The 26,654-nt window shown below is 40.8% G+C and overlaps 2 protein-coding genes across 4 annotated transcripts in view; one reads left to right on the forward strand and one right to left on the reverse strand.

The window, feature by feature from the left end:
* The window catches only part of HSPBAP1 (HSPB1 associated protein 1), a 61,522-nt gene extending 41,927 nt beyond the window's left edge, over nucleotides 1-19,595 (reverse strand). The window contains exons 1-3 of one of the 3 annotated variants that reach the window (XM_072725078.1): nucleotides 19,433-19,595; nucleotides 7,054-7,223; nucleotides 4,198-4,383 (exon numbers count right to left, since the gene is read on the reverse strand). In XM_072725078.1, the coding sequence (XP_072581179.1) occupies nucleotides 4,198-4,336 (139 nt within the window). In that variant the 5' untranslated portion in view covers nucleotides 4,337-4,383; nucleotides 7,054-7,223; nucleotides 19,433-19,595. Of the gene's footprint in view, nucleotides 1-3,717; nucleotides 3,740-4,197; nucleotides 4,384-7,053; nucleotides 7,224-19,432 lie in introns of those variants that run through there. The other 2 variants (XM_025990183.2, XM_025990185.2) reach the window with 2 other exon arrangements.
* A 1,046-nt stretch (nucleotides 19,596-20,641) lies between these two features.
* The window catches only part of SLC49A4 (solute carrier family 49 member 4), an 86,171-nt gene continuing 80,158 nt past the window's right edge, over nucleotides 20,642-26,654 (forward strand). Inside the window, exon 1 of the mRNA XM_025990581.2 lies at nucleotides 20,642-21,779. Coding sequence (XP_025846366.2) covers nucleotides 21,440-21,779 — 340 coding nt within the window. The 5' untranslated portion in view covers nucleotides 20,642-21,439. The remainder of the gene's footprint in view (nucleotides 21,780-26,654) is intronic.

Here is a 26,654-nt window from a genome sequence, read left to right on the forward strand (position 1 = left end):
ATCCTAGGAAAATCATCAGAAACTTGAACAAGATTTATTTTCAAAGATGCTCACTTACAGTCTTATTTACAAATTTGAAGCTTCTAAGTAATCTGGAAAAAATTACGATACTAACATACAACAGAGTATTAGCCCTTTATTTTTTATTTATTTATTTTTAAAGATTTTATTTATTTATTCATGAGACACACACACAGAGAGAGGGGCAGAGAGAGAAGCAGGCTTCATGCAGGGAGCCTGACTTGAGACTTGATCCTGGGTCTCTAGGATTAGGCCCTGGGCTGAAGGCGGCACTAAACATCTGAGACACCTGGCCTGCCCAAGTATTAGCTCTTTAAAAACCACGTTTAACATCAAGAGAAGGGCATCTGGGTGGCTCCATGGTTAAGCATCTGCCTTAGGATCAGGTTGTGATCCCAAGGTCCTGGGATCAAGTCCTGCCTGTAGTAGACTCCCTGCAGGGAGCCTGCCTCTCCCTCTCTCTCTGTCTCTGCCTCTCTCTGTGTGTCTCTCATGAATAAATAAATAAAAATAAAAAAATAAAAGTCCTAAGTCTGATAAAGGTCTGATATCCAGAATATATAAAGTCCCCTACACACAGTGGTTTGACTTAATGATTTTTTGACTTTATGATGGTGTGAAAGTGATACATATTCAGTAGAAACCGTACTTGAAATTTGAATTTGGATCTTTTCTCTGGCTAGTGATATGCACTATGATACTCTCTTGTGATGCTGGACAGTGGCAGCAAGCAATAGATCTCAGCCAGACCATTACAAGGGTAAACAACAGATACACTTGCAGCCATTCTGTACCCATATAATCATTCTGCTTTTCACTTTCACTACCATATTCAATTATATGAGCTATTCAATACTTGATCAAAATGGCTTTGTGTTAGATGATTTTGCTCAACTGTAAGCTAGTAAGTATTCTGATGTCATTTAAGGTAGCCTAGGTTAAGCTATTACGTTTGGTAAGTTAGGTGTTTTTTTTTTTTTTTTTTTAGATTTTGTTTATTTATTAGAGAGAGAGCATGAGCAGGCAGAGGGGCAAAGGGAGACAGAGACTTCTCACTGAGCAGAGAGCCTGATTCAGGGGTTGATTTCTAGTACCCCAGGATCATGACCTGAGCTGAAGGCAGATGCTTAACCGACTGAGCCACCCAAGTGCCCAGTTAGGTGTGTTAAATGTAGTTTTGATTTGAAATATTTTCAATTTATGATGAGTTTATCAAGACTTAATCCCATCATAAGTTGAGGAAGATCTGTAAAGATCTTTTTTTTTTTTTTTTTAAAGATTTTATTTATTTGGGCAGCCCCGGTGGCGCAACGGTTTGGCGCCGCCTGCAGCCTGGGGTGTGATCCTGGGGACCTGGGATCGAGTCCCGCGTCGGGCTCCCTGCATGGAGCCTGCTTCTCCCTCTGCCTCTCTCTCTGTCTCTATGAATAAATAAATAAAATCTTAAAAAAAAAAGATTTTATTTATTTATTCATGAAAGACACTGAGGAGAGAGACAGGCAGAGACACAGGCAGAGGGAGAAGCAGGCTCCATGCAGGGAGTCTGATGTGGGACTTGATCCCAGGACTCCAGGATCACACCCTGGGCCAAAGGCAGGCACTAAACCACCAAGCCACCCAAGGATTCCCTGTAAAGATCTTTTTTAAACTCAACAACAAAAAGACCAAAAAACCCATTCAAACCAAAAAACACCTCAATTAGAAAATGGGCAAAGGACTCGAATAGACATTTTTCTGAAGACATACACATGGTCAGTAAACACATGAAAAGATGCTCAACATCATTAGTCATTAGGGAAATGCATATCAAAACCATTATGAGATAACACTTCACACCCACTAGGATGGCTGGAATAAAAAATAGGTAAGTATTGGCAAAGATGTAGAGAAATTAAAACCGTCATACATTGGGGTAGGAATGTAAAATGGTTCAGCTGCTTTGGAAAACATTTTGGCAGTTCCTTAAAAGGTTAAACACAGGGATCCCAGGGTGGCTCAGCAGTTTAGCACCGGCCTTCTGTCCAGGGTGTCATCCTGGAGTCCCGGGATCAGGTCCTACATCGGGCTCCCTGCATGGACCCTGCTTCTTCCTCTGCCTCCCTCTCTCTCTGTGTCTCATGAATAAATAAATAAAACCTTAAAAAAAAAAAAAAAGGTTAAATACAGAGTTACCGTAGGACTCAGCAATCCCCCTTCTAGGTATAAACCCAAGAGAAATGAAAACATATATCCATATAAAAAAACTTGCTCATAAATGTTCGTAGCAGCATTATTCATAATATCCAAAAAGTGGAAACAACCCACATGTCCATCAACTGATGAATGGATAAACAAAACATGTACATATAATGGAGTATTATTCAACAATAAAAAGAAATGAAGTACAGATTTATGCTACAATTTAGATGAATCTTGAAAATATGCTACGTGAAAGAAGCTAGAAAATATGCTATATGAAAGAAGCTATACACAAAAGCCATGTATTGAATGATTCTGTTTATATGAAATAGGCAAATCTATAAGAACAGAAAGCAGACTAGTGGTTGTCAGGGAGTAAAGTGGAATGGAGAGTGACCGCTTAAAGGGTACTGGGCTTCCTTATGGGGTGATGAAATGTTCTGGAATTAGATAGTGATGATGGTTGCACAACATCATGCATATGTTAAAAGCACCGAACTGTACACTTTAAAATGATAAATTTTATGTTATGTGAATTGTACCTATTTTTTAAAAAATTATCTTCAGTAAAAACAGAGCAGCTGCTCACAACTGCAGAGAACTTCTACTTTCTTTTTCTCTTATGTTTAAGTATTAGCTTGAAAATGTCAAATCACTGTACCTCATCTAGAAAATAGGCTTATAATAGAACCATTCTAAGAGGCTTTGAAGAAGATTAAAAGAATTAATACGTATAAAGCACTCAGAAGAGTGCCTGACACAATAGCTCTCAATAACTATTAGCAATTAGTAGTCATGTTGTATTTGGAGTCTAACCAGGTTATGAAAAAAATTATAGCTCCTATTTATCTCAAAATTATTGTCTAATAGACATCTCAGTGGATGGGAGATTTATTTGACTAAAATCAAGGAAGTAAGAGCACAGGCTGAGTTTTTATGGGCCTTTTGCCAGTCTAGCATTTAATTTTAAAACACAGTAAGATTTTGATCTGTGATTAGAATGAGATTTTAAAGAGTTTTGCTTATTAATCCTACTGTTTCTGCCCTGAGTACAAGGGGGTTCTAGACACCAAAAACCAAATAACTCTTGAGAGATACATGAGAGGGTCAACATGAGAAAAAGAAGCTTGGAGAAGCTAGAGGGAAGCTGGTTAATTTTCTAGTTCCTTCTGGGTTAAAATTAAATGCTAGACTGGCAAAAGGCCCATAAAAACTCAGCCTGTGCTCTTACTTCCTATATTCATAGAGCCACTTCACAGCAATGCTTCAAACACTGTGAAATTGTAGACTACCAACCTTGCCCATATTTAAATAGAAATTAAACACTTCTAAAGCCATTCAATGATTATGGATTCCTTTAAACAGCACTCTTTCCTTTTACTATTTTTAGAATTAACAGCAACTGCTTTATCTGACTATAAGGCAAAATATCAAAATGTTACAAGTCTCCAGGGAAAAAGAAGAGGCTGGCAAATTCTAATTGCTTAAAAGGATGAAAAAAAAGACAGCTTTACATACTTTTCATATTGATGCAGAACCACAGAGGTCAGGCGGCTGATGGAGCAGAGAGATAAAATTACAACCAGGAGCAAGCAGTATAAATATAGTGCCTGAAGCCACAAATAAAAGGACACATTCTACATGAGTAAAAAGCAAAAGGGACTATAAGCTTGGTAATAATCTTTTTCAGTCATAGGGGAACATAAATAATAGCACGTTAACAAATATTAAGTTTTCTACCACATTCAGTGAACCATGATACATGAACAAAGTTATAAGGCTATCAATTGCATAAGGTTATCAACTACAGGCATAGTATATTAAAAAAAAAAAAGTCTTAACACAAACTGTTCTCCTAAAACCTCCAATAAAACTTTCCCATCTGCAAATAGTCAAAAACAGGATTAGAAATAAAGGATTCTCTAGACATAAACCACTGCTAAGAATGTGGGAATGCTACTGAAGAGATGTTATTATTATGATTACTTGTAGTCCTACCTGTATCTGTTCTTTTCATTCCCATCCTGAACCGGATCTGCTTGTCGTGAAGGACCTCAGAAAGGTGTTTAGCAGTCCAGTGGTGTGCTGGCCAATCAAAAGCCATGTTACAGAAGATTGCAGGTTGTTGTAAAGACATAATAATTTCTTTTGCTTTCTCTGGTGTAAAAGGTTTGACACGTTCACCTGGGGAGAGAAATAGAGTGATAACTATAAAGTTATTTCATGTAATATGAAGGAAAAATAGCTAGTATCATTTCTATTATGGTAAATCTTTCTATGCAATTATACTACATTTTATACTTCGTTTATTACTATTTACATAAATATTTAACCTCAAAAACCATAATTCTTAAGTGATATTTTTTCTTTTTTTTTTTTTAAGATTTTATTTATTTATTCATGATAGACATGGGGGGGAGGGCAGAGACACAGGCAGAGGGAGAATCAGGCTCCATGCTGGGAGCCTGATGTGGAACCCGATCCTGGGACTCCAGGATCATACCCTAGGCCAAAGGCAGGTGCTAAACCGCTGAGCCACCCAGGGATCCCCTTAAGTGATTTTTCTTATTAAATTTTAAATGTTGGAAAATATTTATAATTTTCAATGTCAAAAAATGTTTTTAAAAAAGGCTTTCCACTATATTTAAATTTTAAAAGACACCATTTTTTGAAAACTGCATTTCCTAAATAGAGGCTTATATATGAAATACTGATGGGACTACTCTAGAACTAGAGCTGCTGGAGTCAGGAATAATTCTACTTGTCAAATATCATGTGTTTACCCCAAAAGACTACTGAATTCCTGTATCAGTCAAAGGGGTGGGGAATGATTATTTTCAAGATTTAAAAAGATAAAAGATATACTATGACAGGTATCAATGTTAATCATTGACATCAATTGTATCTATAAACAGTATAAGGGATATGTAAAAATAAATTTTGTGACTGAGTACTTCAATAAATTTCACAGAATCATAGACTGTAAATCCTGGGTTGGATGGTAATAAGTATTTGCTAAATAAAAGAACACGTAAGTTTCTCCTTAAAGACATCTTAAAATAGAAGTTTTTTTTGGGAAAGTCAAAACATGCTTCATACTGATTCCTGATACATATGCATATATCATTAGCATATGATTCTCTAAATTTATGATTCTCTAGAATAATCAGCTAAAGCCTCTAATTCATTAACTATTCTTAAGGCTTGTTTTTAAAGAAAATGAAAAATTTTAAGTCAACTTGGCCTCTTTTCTCAGACAAGGGCAAACACTGAGAATCCTTCCCCTAAAACTTTGATGAAAGTAAGCAAGACATTTGAAGACAGTCTGTCACTGTCTACACATTCAGGGCTCCCAAGTGAGGAGACATGTGGACATTCAAGAGGGGAAAGGCAATAGATGCCCTGGATGGCTGGGTGGGGCTATGTGGAGGGAGGAAGAGAGAAGGCACCCTTGGGCCCCCAAGTAAATGAAGCCCCAAGTTCATAGGTAAGTGCTGAAGAGCCTGTAAGGGAAACAGGATGTGACCAGGAGCAAAATTTTCTATCTTTCCTTAAGATTCTTGTTTTCAACTTTTGACATGCTTGATAAATTCACATTAGGGGTCTAGACCCATACTCGCTGATAAATATAAGTACAAGGTTACCTAGATCATGATACACCAAATCTTCCTGGACTTGGAGTGTCTGGATTCCATGTACATGGAAAATAGACAAGCTGCATTTTTATTATATATTTTGTAAGTTTTGCTAGACTACAAGAAGCTGTAATAAATTCAAGATAATACTCTGTTGTTTATGGCATGTAAATTAGTACTATCCTCTGGCAAACAACTGGAAAAGTGAAGCAGAAATCTCAAATAACCACCCATTAATCTAGTAGCTCCTGTGCTAGGAATTTGCTTTTAAAAAAATCATCATCGGCTACATGCATATTTATAATATATATGTATACACATAAAATATCTACTACCATAATATAAAAACTAAAAATATAAACAGCCTAATATCTAAAAATAGAAAAATATACTGAATACTGAATATTACTAAATATTATGTAAATTTTTTCCCATGGTACATTATATCCATCAGCAATAAAAATGAGGGCTATGTAGAAATGTGTGGAGATGTAGAGACTGGAACTGACTCAGAGCTACTGTACTAGCCAAGTAAGAAGTATTCCAGTAAGGCCCTGAACAGCAAGGGGTGGCAGTAAGGAAGGCAGAGATGGTGGAGATATAGAAATACTAAGAGAATAATCTCAAAGACTATTACAAACAAAGACATGTGGGGTGGGAGGAAGATGGAAGCCATAAGGGAGACTGAGGTTTCTAGACTTTGTGACTTGACATAAAAAAAGTTAGGAGCAGCAGCTCATTCTGGAGGGAAGATGAAGAGTTTGGTTTTGAACATCATCGTTATAATAATATATTTCCTTTACCATTTGCCATTTACATACATGAAAACTGCTCATCTGATCTCTAAGAAACCTATAAAACATAGGCAAAGAAGGCATATCATTTCCATTATCCAAAGGAAGAATAGGAAGCTCAGATGTCAAAGTTTAACACATCAGTGATGACCTGGAACTACAGGTTAGGTTCCCTGATTCCAAGTCCAGTGCTCTTTCTACTGCATAATCCTGCTTCCAGAGAATTCAAACTGTGGGACCTATACTAGCATTACAGACTCAGGAGAGAGAGTGTAACCTGGAAAGAGAAATAAGTTTGGGAAAACTGTAGACCCATTCATGGATAATAAACCCATGTGTGCGTTGGAGAGAGGGAATGTTGTGGTTTGTCCCCATGGGCAGGGAGTGGTGGGTAATACCCGTAGTAGACACTGCTAGTTGCCTACCTTATCCAATACCACTCTCTCTCTTCTTCCTTACTAACACAACTCTGGACAACGAGTGTGGCTGAAAAATTACAATTCCTGTAATTCTGTGCAGATACAAGTGGCCAGAGATATATCTGGAAGCTGCCAAGTCAGTCTTTTTGCCCTCAGCCTTCTCTCTTATATTTTGCCTGGAAAACAGACATAATGGTTAGCCACCTTGAGAGATCAAAGAGGACCAGGGGGCCCCTGGCTGGCTCAGGTGGTAGAGCATTTAACTCTTGATCTTGGGGTTGAGAGGTAGAGCCCCACATCGGGCACAGAGATTACTTCAAAAATAAAAAAATAAAAAAGGCCCAGGAAATTGCAAACCTCAGCTGAAAGAATGCAGAAATGTCCATCTTTGTGCCACTGAACCAATACCAGCAAAATTCTGCCTCCTAAATCCTTTCACATATAAAAATTAATTCTTATAGTCAAGACTGTTCTAGTTCGTAACAAGGTTTAACACCTTGCCTTCCGAGGCTATTGCTTTCAAGGACAACCATATTACCTCTATAAAATATTCTGTGACTTACACTGAATGAATAATGGCTGGTCTGACCTTGTAGTAATTCTTTCAGTTCTATAGTTGAAAAATATTCAAACTCTGAGAACTTTGTTTCTAGAACTTTGAAGGGCAGAGAAAAAGAGAAGCCCCAGTCCTTTTGGGCCAGGGATTTATTTATTCGGCTTATTTTAATGAGAAGCAATAAATCTGGCTTTCAACATTCCCCAAAGAGTTCTCGTACTTGGGTAAGATATATATCTTGCCACCCTTCCACAAATAAATACATGGCCATTAGTAACGCATGAGTAGTGTTCAAAGAAATATTTTTTTCCTCTAGCGTATGCCTTTTAAAAAAGTATTTAATCATCTGATTTAAAAATCAGAGACATCCCAGAAGTTAAATAGGAGACCCTAAAAACTAAAATTTGCTGAGAAAGCACCTGGCCCAGTGACTGGGATGTATTAAATGCTCTAACATTTGCTAAATGAATAAAAAGTGTTATAAAAGTGTGTGTAGAGCAGAGCAAGAGGATGCTCACCATAACAAGAAATTAGCATATTTACAGAATCTCAAGCCTATCAATGAAATAAAACAATCAGCTGGTTGTGAGATAAAAGTAATTTGTTTTCTGATAGTTTAATCAACAATGAACTGGGCCATTAAATTAACAAATTTAAGTGTTACAACTTCCATTAAAGAAGAATGCAATCTACATTGTATTAATTAAAGAGCCCAGGGATGCACTCTGTCACTCCAAGCCAGAAATATTTGCAAAGAGCTATAAAAATTCTGAAGCAATCTTGACAGCCTTTAAAGGATAAGTGTATTTGGGTCTAAACATGAAGCAAGCAGCAATTTCTAATGAAATGACTTAGAAACTGCTGAAAAAAAGATTGGTGATCTTGGTGTTGCACAACAGTCTTTTCTCCCTCTAAATGTAACATGTTATTCAATTTATTACAGCTTTGGTTTCAACTAATTCTTTGGAGACAGGGAAACATGATCAAAAAGCAAACTGCCTTATTCTCAGCAATTTTTCTCTTTAATTAATGCAAACTGCAAAATAATTTGAAACCTAATTTCTCTGAATTTGTTAGGAATCTGCCTTCCATCAATTAATACCTGGGTTGTATTTGTATCTGAGATTTAGAATTCAAGATGAGAATAAGGAAAACTTACTAAGTTTCCAGAATTCATTCTTAATGATAGAACACAACTAAGACAAAGATCCTGAAACTGAAATGAAATCATCTCTCATGTCTGGTATAATTTTAATAGAAAAGTTAATAACTATAAAACTTTAAATTTTATTAGATTTTATGACTTTTTTTTTTTTTTTTTTTACAATCTTATTTAAAAGCTTTCAAAAGGGGCACCTGGGTGGCTCAGTCAGTTAAGCATCTGCCTTTGGCTGGGGTCATGATCCCAGAGTCCTGGAATCAAACCTCAAGTTGGGCTCTTTGCTCAGTGGGGAGTCTGCTTCTCTCTGCCTCCCCCTCCCTGCTTTTTTCCACTCTCTCTCTCAAATAAATAAAATCATTAAAAAAAATAAAAGCTTTCAGAAGGTGACAGAAGAGTAGGTCACAAAACCAGGTCCTGGCATGGTGAGCTGAATTATTTCTAAATATATACATGTAAACCTATCACAATTTCGTCAATTTGACAACTCTGTATATACATAAAAGAAATTTAAAAACTTCTAGAATGGTAGATATTAAGGTAAAAAATAATGAACATCTCGGCCACATTAGAAAAACACAGATGGAATTATGCAAGTACTATTTAACAAAATACTATACTCGTACTAAGATCGAATTGTAAAACTAATACCACCAATGATACTTTCTTATTTTATCCGTCACTATTTTAAAAAGTCAGTACAAATCAAGAAAATTCCTCTGAAAGTTAATATAATGTTTAAGTAAAATGATGAGGGTTTAGTCATAAACGCTTTGAACTTCAAGGTCTAGAAGGTGGTGCCACTGAAGAAACCATAACCAGAAGTATTGAGGCTGTTGCGACATTATCTTTCCAATACTTGGTGTGATAATGAACACCCAAGCAGGTTCAGTCTGGGAACAGAAGACAGTTACACATTGGACACTCAACAGCTTCTTCTTCCCATCCTCTTATGCTTGTAACTCTTGCCCAGTCAAGCCAGAAAATGATCTTCTCCTCCTTATTTTAATCCATTTATTGAGCCAGAACTCATAAATAGCACTTATAAGTTCAAAAGTAGTACTTATCTTAAACTTCAAGGAAGAATAAATCTATATTTTAAGTGAAGTTAATTCTAGAAAGAATAGTGTCTCAGGCTAAAGTTCTTTAAAATGCTCCAATGTATCTTCAAAACTTCTACCAAAATGTTTCCATCTAGTTCTTCAGAATTCCACTAAGTAAATTTTCCGCATTTTAAAATAAAATGGCTATTTTCTCCAACTATTCATCAAAAATATTCATCAGCAGATTTTTTTTTTTAATTCAGAAGAGACACAGAGAGACAGAGACACAGGCAGAGGGAGAAGCAGGCTCCCTGGGAGAGCGTGATGCAGGACTCTATCCCAGGACCCCAGGATCACGACCTGAGCCAAACGCAGACACTCAACCACTGAGCCACCCACATGCCCCTCAACAGCAGATTCTTAAAAAGATTTGCATACTCATATTCATAGCTACACATTCGTAATAGCCAAAAGATGGAAGAAACCCAAACATCCATTGACACCATATAATGGAGTATCATTCAGCTTTAAAAAGGAAGTTAATCCTGTTATGTGCTACAACATGGATGATCCTTGAGGATATTATGCTAAGTGAAAAAAGCCAGTCACAAAGAGACTTACTGTATTACTCCACCTGCATGAGGTATCTAAAATATTTGACTTAACAGAAAACTAGAATGGCAGTTACCAGGGGCTGAGGGGTGGGAGAAAAGATGAGTTGTTTACTGAGTCCAAAGTTACAGATTTGCAAGACAAAAATGTTCTAGAAATCTTGTCTCATAATAATGTAAATATACTTAACACCATTTACTCTTAAAAATGGTTAAGATGATAAATTTTGTTGTTTTTTACCACAGTTAAAAAATTCGAAGTGTAATTTTTTTGTGATCTGTCCCTACCAAATATATTTACTACACATGAATTATATGTATGCTCTCGCATGGAAATTCTTTACACAGACCTCTCTGCTTTTCTTTAAACTCTCCTGCCTCTTTCTGCCATGTTTTTTTTCAGTGAGAAAAAAAATGACATAGAGAGTATGGCATCTCCAACCGAGGAGTATCAGGTCAAATAGGAATATCAGCTATCTAAGTATAAAACTCAAATAACTCTGGAATGAGATATTTCTCTGGGAATGTCAACCACAGCCAGTTATTTTACCATGAAAATGAGCTTATTTGGGAATAGAAGAGGAATTACAACTCAGGACAGGCAAACTGACTTTAGGAGGAAATTAGGCAGTTTTAAACAAAGGTTCATTGGAGAAGAACAAGAGTTGGAGGTTGTGGGAGTTTCTCATTGGCTGTGAGCAGTGGTTAGTGAGTTGTTGTTGGGGCAGGGAGGGATTTTTCCTTTTTTTATCTTTTTAATTTTCATTTATTCATGAGAGACACACAGAGAGAGGCAGAGACACAGGCAGAGGAAGACACAGAGGGAGAAGCAGGCTCCACATATAGGGAGCCCGATGCGGGACTCGATCCTGGGACCCCAGGATCACGCCCCGGGCTGAAGGCAGGCACTAAACTGCTGAGCCACCCAGGCGTCCAGATCTTCCTTTTCTTAAAAGCAGGAGATAAATTCCTAGAGAAAAAAGTATCCTGTCTTATTAAGTTAATTCTTATCTACCTTCCTCATGCTGATAATATAGGTTGCTGGGAGCACTGCATGTGCATGAGAGGTCCCCCTTAAGGGCTTCCCAACTCCATTTTAAATGTTTACTCATTTCAGGAAAGACTAGAAGAGTTACTGAGTATATTCTTCTCTTCATTAAGGCATAAACCTGGCTACAATTAAAATTACCAGAGCTCAAGAGAAAGAAAGAACCTCAGTCTGAAAGGTAGCATCAGATTAAAAGAATTGCAATTTAAAAAAAAAAGATTTTATTTATTTACTTATTTATTTATTTGAAAGAGAGAGAACAAGCAGGGGGAGAGGCAGAGGGAGAGGGAGAAGCAGGGTCTCCACTGAGCAGGGAGCCTGTTACAGGGCTCAACCCCAGGGCCCTGGGATCATGACCTGAGCCAAAGGCAGACACTAAACTGACTGAGCCACCCAAGCGCCCCAAAGAATTACAACTTTTAATTTCACTGAAAAGCTCCAACAATGTGTGATCCTATAATATCTCACACTCAGAATTTAAGTTGATTCTTAACATTGAGTAGTTTCATAGTTGTTGGCTGTTTTTTTAAGAATCATTTTAGAGTAGTTTTAAGTTTACAATAAAATTGAGAAGGTACGGATTTGCCATATATCCCCTTCCCACAAATGCATAGGCTCCCTCATTCACCAAAATGGTACATTTTTTTTTTTTTAACCAGGATAAACCTAAATTGACACAACATAATCACCCAAAGACCATAGTTTATCTGGTTCAGTGTTAGTGTTGTACATTCTATGGACTCGAACCAAAATATAATGGCATATATCCACCATTATATTATCATACAGAGTATTTTCACTGCCCTAAAAATCCTCTGTGCTATTCATCTCACGTTTGTTGTTTTCTTTTTAGGAGGAAACAGATCTTTTTTTTTTTTTTTTTTCAAGATTTATTTATTTTGAGAGAGAGCACATACACATGAAGGGTGGAGAATGCACAGAGGGAGAGGGACAGAGAATCTCAAGCAGACTCCCTGCTGAGTTGCAGACCCTGAAACCCTTGAAATCAGACAGGATCTCACAACCTGAGATCATGACCTGAGCCAAAATCAAGAGTGCAACATTCAACCGACTGAGCCGTCCAGATGCCCCAAAGAAACAGATCATCTTCTTGAAAAATAAAAAATGAACTTAAAGCTATAATAGCAGTAACATGGTTCTTTATTTTACATTTATAAGGTCCCCTTTATTTTCAAATAAGCATTCCAATTTATTTGATTATCAACATGATCATGTTTTGCTTTTAATAACTTTCAAGTTGGTACTTAAAACAAAAAATATCACAGCCTTGAAGGCAGGACAATTACATTTCTATCCCTAGAGCTCAGCACAATGTTTGGCATAAACTGATGCTAAATAAATGTTTTCTGAATACACAATTCATTTTTAGCAATGTATATAAAATATTAAAACTAACCACTTGTTTTCTCTACTGCTGCAGAAGGAGCTCTTGAGCATAATCAGAAACAGTCTCAAAACAAAGGGATCAGTTCCACAATTTCATGCTCACCTCCACCAGGTCCCTTTCCTGGTCCCTGCGTGTTAGTTATCACTAGTTGATGCCTAATCACCCTTGCCCCTTGAGCAACCATCCTAAAGCTCTTCACTCTCAAATCCCTAATACCTCCCTCTACTTCCTCACTGTCTGTGGTGCCTTGCTCTGACTTCCTTAGAAAATAGAAACCCATTGATTTCCCTCTTCACTTCAACATTTCTGGTTGACCCTGCTCTTGTTTGGTTTCAATGGACACAATCTTTCTTCTTTTCCCCTGTGTTCTCTGCTACCAATTATCCTCCAGTGGAACCAGTCTGTCTCCTCACCTTCCTCCCTGCCCTCTGACCCTAAGTGACTCAGGCTTATCTCCATTCACTTCTTCTCCCAGCCTTGCCTGCCAGAAATGGCCTCTTCCATTCCTTTCCATGTCCAAACTATACCAACTTTCAGATTACTCTAGGAAGTACAGACCAATCCAATTTGCATTTGTTCTTTCTTCTCTCGGTCCAAAGAACTTAAGGTATGTAGTATTTACTTTACTTCCCAATTAATTCCTTCCTGCTTGTGGATGTTTTATACTACAGCTCTTCTTATCTGCATCTTTTTCCCTCAAACTTTATTTACAAACTACTTTAAAGCAAGGTCTTCTACCTCACTATATAAGTAGTCTTCTGTTTATAATATACATTCAAATATTTTTTCATAATGGAGTGGTAATAAGTTTGCTCAAAAATTAACTTTCCTATGACTCCCACAGCATTCATCATTATCCTGAACATACTGACCCTTTTGGATCATGTATGTAATGAATGTACCTTTTTAATCCTTTGTTCATGTAATTTAAAGCAAAGCCTTCTCTTCTGGTAGGATTTTGCCTATTTAACTTACTTTGTAATGTTAATAAGCAGTTGCCCCAAACTGGTGCTTCTAGGGAGGATGACAGTTAAAAATGGGGGGGCTGAAAATAAATAAACAAATAAATATATAAATAAATTTAAAAATGGGGTTGAAAGTTCCAGACAGGATGCTGAGAATCTAATACAAAAAGATGAAATAAAAAAAAGTAAAAAAAACAAAAACAAATATGAAATCACCTGCAAAAATGTGTGTGCATGCCACATTTTTCAGGGGAGCAAATCCATATTTTCATCAGATTTTTTTTCCCTCCTTAAGACTTCAAGATTAACCAGTTTCCTCTGGGGTACCTGGGTGACTCATTCGGTTAAGTGTCTGACTCTTGATTTCAGATCAGGTCATGATTTTAGGCTTGTAAGCTCAAGCCCTGCATGGAGCTCTGTTCTGGGCATGGAGCCTGCTTAAGATTCTCTCTCTCTCTCCCCCTCTCTCTATGGCCTCTCTCATGACTGTGCTCTCTAAAAAAAAAAAAACAAAAAAAAAAAAAAAAAAAAACTTACCAGTTTCCTCAAAAAGTAAAATATGGAATTATGACCTAGCAATTCCAATTTTAGATATATGCCCAAGAAAACTAAAAAAAAATGTTAACACAAAAACGTGTATATGAATGTTCACAGCACTATTATTCAGAATAGCCAAAAAGTGCGAACAACCCAAATGCCATCAACTGATAAATGGATAGACAAATGAGGTATTACCATACCATGGGATATCACTCAGCCATAAGAAGGAATGGAGTATTGATACATGCTACAATACTGATGAACCTTAAAAATATTATGCAGTGTGAAAGAAGCCAGACACAAAAAGCTCTATATTGTATCATTTCATTTATAGGAACATCCAGAGTAGGCAAATATCCACAGAGACAGAGAGCAGATTAGTGACTGCCAGAGGCTGGGGAGAGGGTCTAATTGGGAATGACTACTAACGGATACCAGATTTCTCAGTGTGATGAAAATGTTCTGGAATTATAGTGGTAACGGCTGCACAACTTTGTAAACATACTTAAAAAAACAATGAATTGCATACTTTAAAAGGGTGAATTTATGGAAAGTGAATACTAAGTCTAAAAAAAACCCTTCTGGGCAGCCCGGGTGGCTCAGCGGTTTAGCACCACCTTCCGCCCGGGGTGTGGTCCTGGAGACCTGGGATGGAGTCCCGCGTTGGGCTCCCTGCATGGAGCCTGCTTCTCCCTCTGCCTGTGTTTGCGCCTCTCTCTGTCTCTCATGAATAAATAAATAAAATCTTAAAAAAAAAAAAAAAAAAACCTTCTTCTTACTCAGCTGCATGCTTGGTATCTTTTGTATCATCTTTCCATATTCAAAGTCTATTCAGACATTACTCTTAACCATCTCCTTTTCCTCAGTTTCCTAATTTACATGTAGTTTCTCAGGCTGGAAAACTCCAGAGCTCCCTCTAATTTCTTTTCTTTCAGTTGCAACATCCATCAGTCACCAGTGGCAGGCCTTTTTATTAATCATAAAAACGGTTACCACTCTTGAATATGCAATTCCTGCCCGACACTATGTTAGATGATCCACAATTACCTTTAACTTTTATGGCAACTATGCATTTTACACAGGGGACAAAACTGAGGCTTAAAAGGCTAAGTATCTGTCCTTTAGTCTTTCTCCCTCCCATCTATCCTCCACCATTCAAGCAGTGATTCTCCTGAAATCAAATCTGATCATATTACTCCCTTGTCTAAAGCTCTTTAAAGGCGTCCTACTCTTATTAGAAGGATGGACTAAGGTATCTACCACGGTTATTTTTGTAATCTGGTCAGTTAATAAATGACTACTCTCAAATGGAAAAATAAAAAATAAGAAAAATAAAGGCCTCCTACTGTCATAAAGTCCAGACTCCTTAACTTGGTATAAGTGGTCCTTCACCATCCCACTTCTCTCACCACTTCTAATACCAGCTTCTTGTGGTTCCTGGACCATGCCAAGCTCTTTCTTCTCCTGCCCCTGGACTTGGCAGAGTTCCCTTACTCATTCACTCACTCAAATATGTATTAAGTGCCCACTATGTGCCTGGGCATTGTACTTGCTACTTGGACACACATGGTGAATAAAACAGATGTAGGTCTGTTGTAGGTCCTGCCCTCAAGGTACTTAAGTTCAGGTGGAAAAAACAGTAACAAGCAAGTAATTTCAGATTGTATAACTTAAATGAAGGGAGCAGGATTATCTATGGTTAGGAGTTAGGGGAAAGCTACAATGACAGTTTTAGATAAGTTGCTCTTTTTTTTTTTTAAAGATTTAAAAACAAACAAACAAAAAAAGATTTATTTATTCATGAGAGACAGAGAGAGAGAGAGAGACAGGCAGAGAAGCAGGCTCTACGCAGGGAGCCCGACCTGGGACTTGACGTGGGACTTGACCCCGGGGTCTCCAGGATCACACCCCAGGCTGAAGGTGGTGCTAAACCGCTGGGCCACCAGGGCTGCCCTAGATAGGTTGTTCTGGTAAGAACTCAGGTGGTGACATACTCTGAAAGCTGAAGATTAGGTAAGCCAACTATGTGAAAAGAAGAGGAGGGGGCAATGAGTGACAACAGATGCTCCTGGAGACTTCAGCAGAGCCCACATCAAGGATTTCTGTAGGCCATGGTTATGAGTTTGGATTGTATTCTAAGTGCAATGGAATTCATTGAAGAATTTTAAGTAAGGGAGTGTTACTTTTTCTGCTGCACGGAGACAGGATTGGACGGGCACAAGGTAAAAAGCAGGTCGTGAGGCCTGAAGATAAAGTAGTGGTTTAGGTGAGAATGTGGATGATTTGGACAAGGGTCTGACAGTGAAGGAGAGGAGAAAGACAAATTAGATGCAGAATTGACCTGATTTGTAAAGTTACCCACTGAAAATAACAAAGAGATGAAGAGAAGATATATAGTTTGGGGAATTGTCATCAGAGGAAGTAAGCTTATCACAGACACAGAATCACAGGATCTCTGGCCCATGATGACTGCACATTCATGAGGTTTATCATTTTCATTTTATGCTGTCATCAATTTGCACAGGACTTTTCCCAGCAAAATTTGGCCATGTCAGCGCAGGTGCAAGGAGGACAAGAGGTTGGGTTCATCGAGGGCACAAGTTTTTTTTTTTTTTTAAAGGAGGGCACAAGTTCTGCCAGAAAAATAAAAGGCAGGGAGGGACAAAGGTACAGTGCATCTTCAAGGGAGAGATCATGAGAAAAATATATATATTTATAATAAAATAACATGCGTCATAAACTGGATAAAGGAGTACATACAGATGGACAGAAAATGTTAAGAATCAACGAATGTGAGGTACAGATGTAGTTCAAGAATTGTACCTTTAGGGTCTATGACGGAGTTTATAAAGACAAGAGCCTGTGGTCAGACAGGAGGAAGTTACTTTTTTTTTTAAAGATTTTATTTATTTATTCATGAGAGACACAGAGAGAAAGAGGCAGAGACACAGGCAGAGGGAGAAGCAGGCTCCACGCAGGAAGCCCAACGTGGGACTTGATCCTGGGTCTCCAGGATCATGCCCTGGGCTGAGGCAGCGCTAAACCACTGAGCCACCGGGGCTGCCCCAGGAGGAAGTTATAATTGTCCCTTGGGCTTGCACTGGTCATTTCCCACTCTGGGCAAACATGACTATTTGATCTCCAACCATAGCCATCCTGGGTCTTCTGCTGTCTTCCCACAACTCCCCAGCACTACCACCTAAGTTTGGCACCATCCCATTCAATCTTTAAAGGTTCACCTCCAGGGATCCCTGGGTGGCGCAGCGGTTTGGCGCCTGCCTTTGGCCCAGGGCGCGATCCTGGAGACCCGGGATCGAATCCCACGTCGGGCTCCCGGTGCATGGAGCCTGCTTCTCCCTCTGCCTGTGTCTCTGCCTCTCTCTCTCTCTCTCTGTGACTATCATTAAAAAAAAAAAAAAAAAAAAAAAAAATTAAAAAAAAAAATAAATAAAAAATAAAGGTTCACTTCCAGCTACCCCTTCCTTGAAGCACGTTATGTTTCCCCCACCGGGATCTCCCTCCTGGTGACAGTCTCCACCCGGTGTGTACCTCCTGGTATTATTATCCGTGTTACCAGTTAGGAGTCATTCTTCAACTTTCTAGGCTGTTACTCAATTGGAAAAAGGCATTATGGGCAGCCTGAGTGGCTCAGTGGCTTAGCGCCGCCTTCCACCCAGGGCTTGATCCTGGAGACCCGGGATGGAGTCCCATGTTGGGCTCCCTGCATGGAGCCTGCTTCTCCCTCTGCCTGTGTCTCTGTCTCTCTCTCTCTGTCTCTCATGAATAAGTAAGTAAAATCTATAAAAAAAGAAGAATGGAAAAAGGCATTACGATAAACAATCAAAAGTCTCTCGATCCCCAGGGGCAGTACCCAGAACAGCGCCAGGCACGGAAGCAACCACTCAAAAGGTGCCAACAGGGATCTCAGGCACATGGGCCACCCGACCCTGCTGGTTATCTAAGGCCAGATTCCGCCAAAATCTGACAAAAAGCTCATAACCTCTGTTCATAATACAGCCAGATATTTCCATTTACCTCGAGTGGGCTCCTCTTTCACAAACTTAATCGGGCTCCGTGCATGGAGCCTGCTTCTCCCTCTGCCTGTGTCTCTGCCTCTCTCTCTGCGTCTCTCATAAATAAAGAGAATCTTTAAAAACAAATAAATAAAATAAAATAAAATAAAATATGAGAATAGAATAGAATAAAATAAAAAATAAAAAGAATAAATAAAATAAATAAAAATAAATAAAATAAAGTAATAAAAAATAAAAAATAAAATAAAAAATAAATAAAATAAAATATGAACAGAATAGAATAAAATAGAATAAAATAAAATAAATAGAATAAAATAAATAAAAATAAATAAATAAAAAATAAAAAATAAAATAAAAAATAAAATATGAATAGAATAGAAAATAGAATAAAATAAATAAATAAAAATAAAATAAAATAAATAAAATAAATAATATAAAATAAAAAAATAAAAAATAAAAAAATAAAATAATAATAAAATAAAATAATAAAATAAAAAATAAAATAATAAAATAAAATAAAAAATAAAAATAAAATAAAATAAAATTAAATTAAATTAAAAAAATAGTCCCCGGGTGGCTCAGCAGTTTAGCGCTGCCTTCAGCCCAGGGCGTGACCCCGGGGTCCCGGGATCGAGTCCCACGTCGGGCTCCCTGCATGGAGCCTGCTTCTCCCTCTGCCTGTGTCTGTGTGTGTCTCTCATGAATAATAAAATCTTTTAAAAAAACACTTAATTTTAACGCATTCAAACCACTCGCCACTGGGTGACATGCTATATGTTGGCAAATTGAACTCCAATAAAACAAAGAAAAAACAAAAAACCAAAGCACCCAGACGCGTGAACGGCACAAGCAGGCTGTGGGGGCTGGATGCCCGGATGCCCCACGGAGGAGGCCACGCACCCCCTCAACACCCTAAATCCTCCTCCAGTTCCTGCGGCGCGTGAGGCACGTGGACGGCGCTAGGCCACGGGCCCCGGAGAGGCGGCGAGCCCCCGCCGCCCGGCCTCAGCCCGGCGCCTACCTTCCACCTCTCCGGCTCCAGCGGCGGGGGCCGAGTCGGGGGTCGCTCCCCCGGCTGCCGCCATGGCCAGCCGCGCCCCGGCCACACGCGTGGGCAGCGCAGCGGGAGCCCCTCCAGAGCGCCGCCGACCCCGGCTCCCCGGGGCCGCGCGGCCGGAAGTGGTCCCGGCGGCTCCCACGCTCCCCGGAAGCGCCGCGGCGCGCCCGTCACGTGACGCGCGCTGGGCGGGGCCACGCAGGTTTGTTTTGATTGACCTGGTTCTGAAATGCCAGCACGTGGCCTAGGCTCCGGCGCTTTTTTTTTTTTTTTTGAACCTTCCCCACAGGCCGTAAGATCTTTCTTTCGTTGTCGCAGCCTTAGTTTCTGCTCCCCGTCTTTTCCAGTCGGGTCCTTCCATCTGCCTTGGCGCTTTCCTCCTCCCAACAGTTTTGGAGTTTGAGGGGATGGTTTGCAGTTTTGTGGGGCGTGGGGCCCTAGAATGGGGCTCCGCCTCCGCTGACTCCGTGGGTACCAGGACAGCTCACGCTTCTCTTCCAACCTCCCTGGCCCTTCTGGCAACAGTATGATTCCGTCTGGTTCTTTTTTTTTTTTTAAGATTTATTTATTCATGAGAGCCACACAGAGAGAGAGAGAGAGGCAGAGACACAGGCAGAGAGAGAAGCAGGCTCCATGCAGGGAGCCGGATGCTGGACTGGATCCCAGGTCTCCGGGGTCACGCCCTGGGCTGAAGGCAGGCGCTAAACCGCTGAGCCCCCCAGGCATCCCCCGATTCCGCCCGGTTCTTGTGGCTGCGGGGGAATACGAACTTCAGGCAGACTTTCTTTCTTTCTTCCTTTCTTTATTTATTTTAGATTTTATTTATTTATGATAGACACAGAGAGAGAGAGAGAGAGAGAGAGGCAGAGACACAGGCAGAGGGAGAAGCAGGCCCCACTCTCGGAGCCCGACGCGGGACCGGATCCCGGGACCCCTGGATCACGCCCCGGGCTAAAGGCAGGCGCCAATCCCCTGAGCCACCCAGGGATCCCCAGGCAGACGTTCTTTAAGTGCGTTCTCCGTGACTCATTTCCCGACCCACACAAGCCAAATCGCTTGGCTTAGGGTTTCAAGGACACTCGCCGACAGCTGTCAGGCTACCGGATCTGTATAATGAAATAAACAACCGGCTGCTTGATCAAGAGATCACACCCTCCCCCTCCCCGCACCCTTCTCACTTACTTTTCATTTGGTCAAAATCCTAACAACTGGAGACGGATCCAAGCCATTAGGGGCAGAAGTCTCTTAGTCTTCATCCACATGTCTTTATTGCTAGCCCATCTATGACAGTCGACGGATAGAAAGAGATCTCTACCTTTTTTTTACGTGCGTGTGAATGGAACCGGCTAGCTTATGATGTCGGTGGGTATGTAAGACAGGATGATAAAAGTAGGCAAGTACTGACTGTCCGTAAAAACGAAATTATTTTCAAGCGGCAGATGCAACGGCTCAATCTTACCGTATCCCCCCATCCCCAACACACACACACACACGCCTTTAATTTCCAAAATCAGAAATCCAACAGAAATAATAAGTCCCAATACGGAAGCAAGCAGTAGCTTAAGTAATGGGAGGCATCCGAGTTGTTTACTCGGCGCGTGATGTAAACTTAGGCCCTTCCTCCAGCAATCCCAGGCTCCCGGGCCAACCTCTTAAAACAGCGTCTCCGGGGAGTCTCCTTCTCCCGGGCTCGTGCTTCCTCCGGGAGGCTGCGTGCAGGCCGGCGCCCGCCTCCGGTGGCTCTCCGGGGCTCGCGGGGTGCAGGGGTGCGGTGGGGGGCTCCCCTCGCGCGGCCCCCCAGCCTCCGCCCGGCGCGCGCGGCACCTGCCCCTCCTCGCGGCCCCGGGCGGGCGCGCAGGGCGCAGGCGCAGCAGGCGTGGCCCGGAGGCCGAGGGCGAGCGCAGCGGCGCGGGGCTGCTCGGCGGCCCCCCGGACGGCGCTGGGCAGAGGCCCCGCGGGCCACGCGTCGCCATGGGCGCGGGCTGGAGCAGCGAAGAGGAGCGGCAGCCGCTGCTGGGGCCCGGGCCCGGGCTCGGGCCTGCCGCGCCGGGGGGCGCCTGGAGGGGCCGCGGGGAGGCGGCGGCGGCGGCGCCGGGGCCCGGGCGGGTGTACGGGCGCCGCTGGCTGGTGCTGCTGCTCTTCTCGCTGCTGGGCTTCGCGCAGGGCCTGGTCTGGAACACCTGGGGCCCCATCCAGAACTCGGCGCGCCAGGCCTACGGCTTCTCCAGCTGGGACATCGCGCTGCTCGTGCTGTGGGGACCCATCGGCTTCTTGCCCTGCTTCGCGTTCATGTGGCTGCTGGACAAGAGAGGTGAGGGGGTCGCTGCTGGGGGAGCCGGGGGCCCGCGGGCGCCGCGGTCTGAAGGGTTACGTGAGGCCACCGGGTGCTGCTGGCATCCCACTCCAGCCCTCCGTCCCCAAAGCGACAAAGCCTCTTTGCAGAGACTGTGTTTAGGTGTACATCGAGGCCCATTATGCAAACAAAGCTTAAGCCATCTTCTAAACGTTCACGTTGTCTTGCACAGTGTGGACCTCAGAGCATTCCTGTGCATGTGCTATTTATGCTTTTTTTTTTTTTTTTTTTTAATACCTGAGCAGGATGACTGATGCTTTTTGACTTCAAAGGGATTCGGAGAGGTGGAGGGTGAAAGGTCAGAAAATTGATGATGCCCACAAGTACTGAGTTGGCCTTTGCATCATAGATGACTCCAGAGCCCAGGGCTTTTGGGAAACTCTGATCTCAGAGCTCTGGTTTCTATAAAATGGTGCACTGGCAGCTTTAAAGTGTGTGTTGGTGACTAGGTGGTTGTGCCAGTCGAGATGTAGGATTCTCAGATAAAGCAGGGAGGATGAATGAAGGCTCTCTGAGGAACACTGTGGACACACATCTCGCTTTTACCTACCCCTTCCCAGTGTAAAAAAAGAGGAGAAAAAAGAGGTCATACGACTGAGTGATAAGGCATTGAATTATACCACACAGATCTGGGTACAGGATTTAGGATCACTGTGATGTAGCTGCTGAAAAAGGAGGACAGTTTTAGGCATGGAGGTAGAGTGTCAAACAGAGACAGCTGGATATGCTCTGGTGTGTAGCCTGAGCATTCATCTTAAGGAGCCCATTGACAAACTGGAGCGTTGTTAAAGGCGTGTGGCAAGAATAATAAAGGATGTAAAATCATCGTGTGTAAGGTTAAGGGAACTGGGTGTGTCAAGCTTTAAAAAGAAACTTGAGGAAGAATGTAAAACATGTGAAGATCAAGTAAAAGAGGAATTAGGCTTACTGTGTGTAATTCTAGAAGGAAGAACTAAATTGAGTGAAGCTACAAAAGGATGTAACTCAAAGCAATAAAGGAAGAACCTTCTAAGAACAAAAAAGGTGTGCAGCCCTGGAAGGTGTGTCTTGACCGGCATAGAACTTCCAGATAGAGTAGGTGCTTTCGCAGAGGATGTGTGCTAGATGCTGAGGAAAGGTTTCTTGTACCAAATGGAGGTTTTCTTGGTTTTTTGTTTACTTTTACACCAATTTATAGATTGGATTTGGATTTTGCCAGTTTTTCCACTAGCATCTTTTATTTATTTTTTTTCCTGTTCCAGGATTCAGTGTAGGGCTCCAGATTGCATTTAGTTACAATTTCTCCTTAATCTCTTCCAATCTGTGACAGTTCCTCTGTCATTCCTTATAAGGTTGGCTAAATTTAGGGGAAAATCTTATTTTGCGGTTTATTTTTATTTATCTTTTCATCAGAAGCATGTTCCAATATTATTTTTCTAAATTTAACCAAGCTTGTTTTTGTGGTAGAAGAATGTTAATTTTTACCTTTTTTCTTATAATTGTATGAACTGTCTGTGGCTAGATAAGTTAGGGATTACCTATTCACTTATAAAATAAGTTATTTTGGGATCCCTGGGTGGCGCAGCGGTTTAGCGCCTGCCTTTGGCCCAGGGCGCGATCCTGGAGACCCGGGATCGAATCCCACGTCGGGCTCCCGGTGCATGGAGCCTGCTTCTCCCTCTGCCTATGTCTCTGCCTCTCTCTCGCTCTCTCTGTGACTATCATAAATAAATAAAAATTAAAAAAAATAAGTTATTTTAGGAATTCTTTTGGTAGTTCCTCCACATAGAGAATTAAGTTTTTTTTTTTTAATTTTATTTATTTATTCATGAGAGATACAGAGGCAGAGACACAGAGGCAGAGATACAGGCAGAGGGAGAAGCAGGCTCCCTACAGGAAGCCCAATGTGGGACTTGATCCTGGGACTCCAGGATCACGCCCTGGGCCGAAGGCAGATGCTAAACTGCTGAGCCACCCAGGGATCCCCGAGAATTAAGTTTTATTTTTTATTATTTTTTAAAGATGTATTTATTTATTTGGCGGAGGGAGAAGCAGGCTCCCTGTGGGAAGCCTGATGTGGGACTCCATCCTGGATCCTGGGATCACACCCTGGGCAGAAGGCAGACGCTCCACCGCTGAGCCACTCAGGTGTCCGGAGAATTAAGTTTTATATTCACCATTGGTTGAAGCAGTAAAAACTAAATTTAAAATTTCTCTTTGGGAAGTGATTTTCCTTTTCAGTAGGAGAAAGCTAATATACTTTTATATGTTGGCTGTCCTGCTACAGATAATCCTATCTACATACTTAGAAAGTAAGTTCTCAGCATCCTTGGGTACTAAAATATCTTGCTCTTTAGAGGGTAGTTTTGTCTAGCCTTCCTACTGCCATAGGCCCCAGCCACCTTAGCATAGAAGACCAGTTATCTTTGTAAGGTGGGTTTTATACCTGCTTACACCTTTTCAATTTTTTCGTAAAGAGACAAAAAAGGACTAGGTAGTGAGATAATAGGAGATCCAAGAGCAAGTATGCCTTAGAAGTCAAGTGAAGAAAGTTTCAAGGAGATAGTACCTAAATGTATGCTAAGTACTAGAAAGATAGCCTTCACAGAGTCTACATTCTAATGAGGAGACCTAAGCAAAAGAAAAAAAAAAAAAACACACACACACACAGTAATATTAAATATTTAGTATGTCAAATGATGATAAATGCTATGGAGAAAAATAAAGCAAGACAGGAGAGAAAGAGGAGGTCATGGTTGAAGACTGGAATGCTTGAAACTGAGATTATGTCTTGAATGCAATCGTAGTAAAGATAAAGTCAGCGTATTAACAGCAAAACAGACTACTGAAGTGTAGGGCAGAGGACATGATCATAGAATAAGAAGTCAGGGGACTGAGAGGTCAGAATATTGAAATGATCATCTAGTGGATCTCTAAAACACCAGATTTATGAAAAAGTGGTGTCATAAGGAGGAATATTGAGTCAAGACATTTGCAGATGGTGAGAGTAAATGCCCTGGAGACAAGTGTGTGGTAGTCTATAGACAGCTGCAGCAAGGAGTTTTTGAGTATTGGAATTAAATATTAATTAGATCAAAGGCTGTTCTGGCCATAATGGAGTAATAGGAACTGGATTTATTCTTCTATGTTCAACAAAAAAACAAAAAACAGAGTTTTCAGACACTGGACAGCAGGCAGGGCAGAGCAGTGATCCTATGAATACCTCAGCCCACTGCCTGGAAAGAATGTCCAGGTATCTGTGTAGGGATGGGGAGCCTGGGCTGAGTGCTGCAGTTTCCTTAAGTTGAGTAGACAATTGAGGATTCCAAGAGACCAACTTAGCTAGAATTCTTAGGGTGGAAACAGAGAGGAAAAAAAACCTCACAGAAAGTTCTAGAGCTATAGGGATTTTCTCTTGAGTCTTCAGCTGATAACCGATCAGCAGATACATGTGAGGAAACTACCAAACACTGGAAAAAGGACCAGCAAAAAAGAACAAGCAGAACAATTCCCCAAATTCACACAAGGCTGGGCATAGTTCACATTCCCAAGGCCAGAAAGGGAAAACTCCAAAATACATAAGTGGTTGGGTTGAATATTGCCTTAGTAGTAAAGACAAAAGAACTCTAGACTAAAGAATGCTCTGGTTTCACCTAATAAAGGTTAAAAGTGTGCTTCGGAAAGATCAAAAGTAACTTAGATATCTCTCAGTATCATTCACAAACATTTAAAGAAGTGCCAAAAAAAAAAAAAAAACAACCCATCCAACAAGGTAAAATTCAGGACTCCTGACATTGAAATAAAAATTTACAAAGTATGCAAACAAGCAGGAAAATACAACATGTAAAGAAGAGAAAAAACAATGAATAAAAACAGGTCCCAAAATGGCACAAATGGGGACACCTGGGTGGCTCAGTGGTTGGGCAGCTGCCTTTGGCTCAGGTCATGATCCTGGGGTCCGGGACCAAGCCCTGCATTGGGCTCCTGTGAGGAGCCTAGTCCTCCCTCTGCCTATGTCTCTGCCCCCCGCCCCCCGCCACCGTGTCTCTCATGAATACATAGATAAATCTTTAAAGGAAAAAAATGACACAAATGATAGAATTATTAGATAGGAACATCAAAACAGCTACTTTAAATATTCTATATACATTCAAGAAGATAGAAGAAAGCATGAACATGTTGAGGAGAGATGCAGGAAACATAAAAAGACCATTAAATTTCTATAGATGAAAATGTGATCTGATCAACAACAAAAAAGCCATGCCAGACAGGAATTAAATGCAGATTAGACATTGCAGAAGAAAAGATTAGTGAACTTGAAGACAGCAATAAATACTATCCAAAATGGAAAAGAGAGGCACAAAAAAATGACTAAAAAGAAACAAAACTCCACCAGTGTCAGTGAGCTGTGGGACAGTTTTTAGTGACCTAATATACATGTAATTAGGGTTCCAAAAAGAGGAGTAAGGGGAGAACATAGAGTGAGATTAGGGAGGGCCCGAAAATTGAAGAAATAATGGCAGAAAAAAAATCCGTATCTATAAACCCACAACTCTAAGAAATACAAGAATCCTAGCAGAAGAAACATGAGGCACAGCCTAATCATATCATTTAAAACCAGACAAAATCTTAAAAGCATCAAGAAAAGAGATTGAGGAAGTTTAGGGAGGAGAGAATGACTGGGATCTGAAAGTGCTTGGGAAGCATTGTCATGGGGCGAGAGGTTTTGGTGGGATTAGAAGGTGAAGAGAACATTTGGAGAAGGGCTTGAGAATGTAGGGATTCCACTGATATACTGATTGTGAGCACTCCAGAAGGCACAGTGGAAAGGGTTTCAGGAGTTGGGGAAGCTGT

The sequence above is a fragment of the Vulpes vulpes genome, chromosome 1, assembly GCF_048418805.1.
Source record: "Vulpes vulpes isolate BD-2025 chromosome 1, VulVul3, whole genome shotgun sequence".
In the NCBI taxonomy this organism is placed as follows: domain Eukaryota; kingdom Metazoa; phylum Chordata; class Mammalia; order Carnivora; family Canidae; genus Vulpes; species Vulpes vulpes.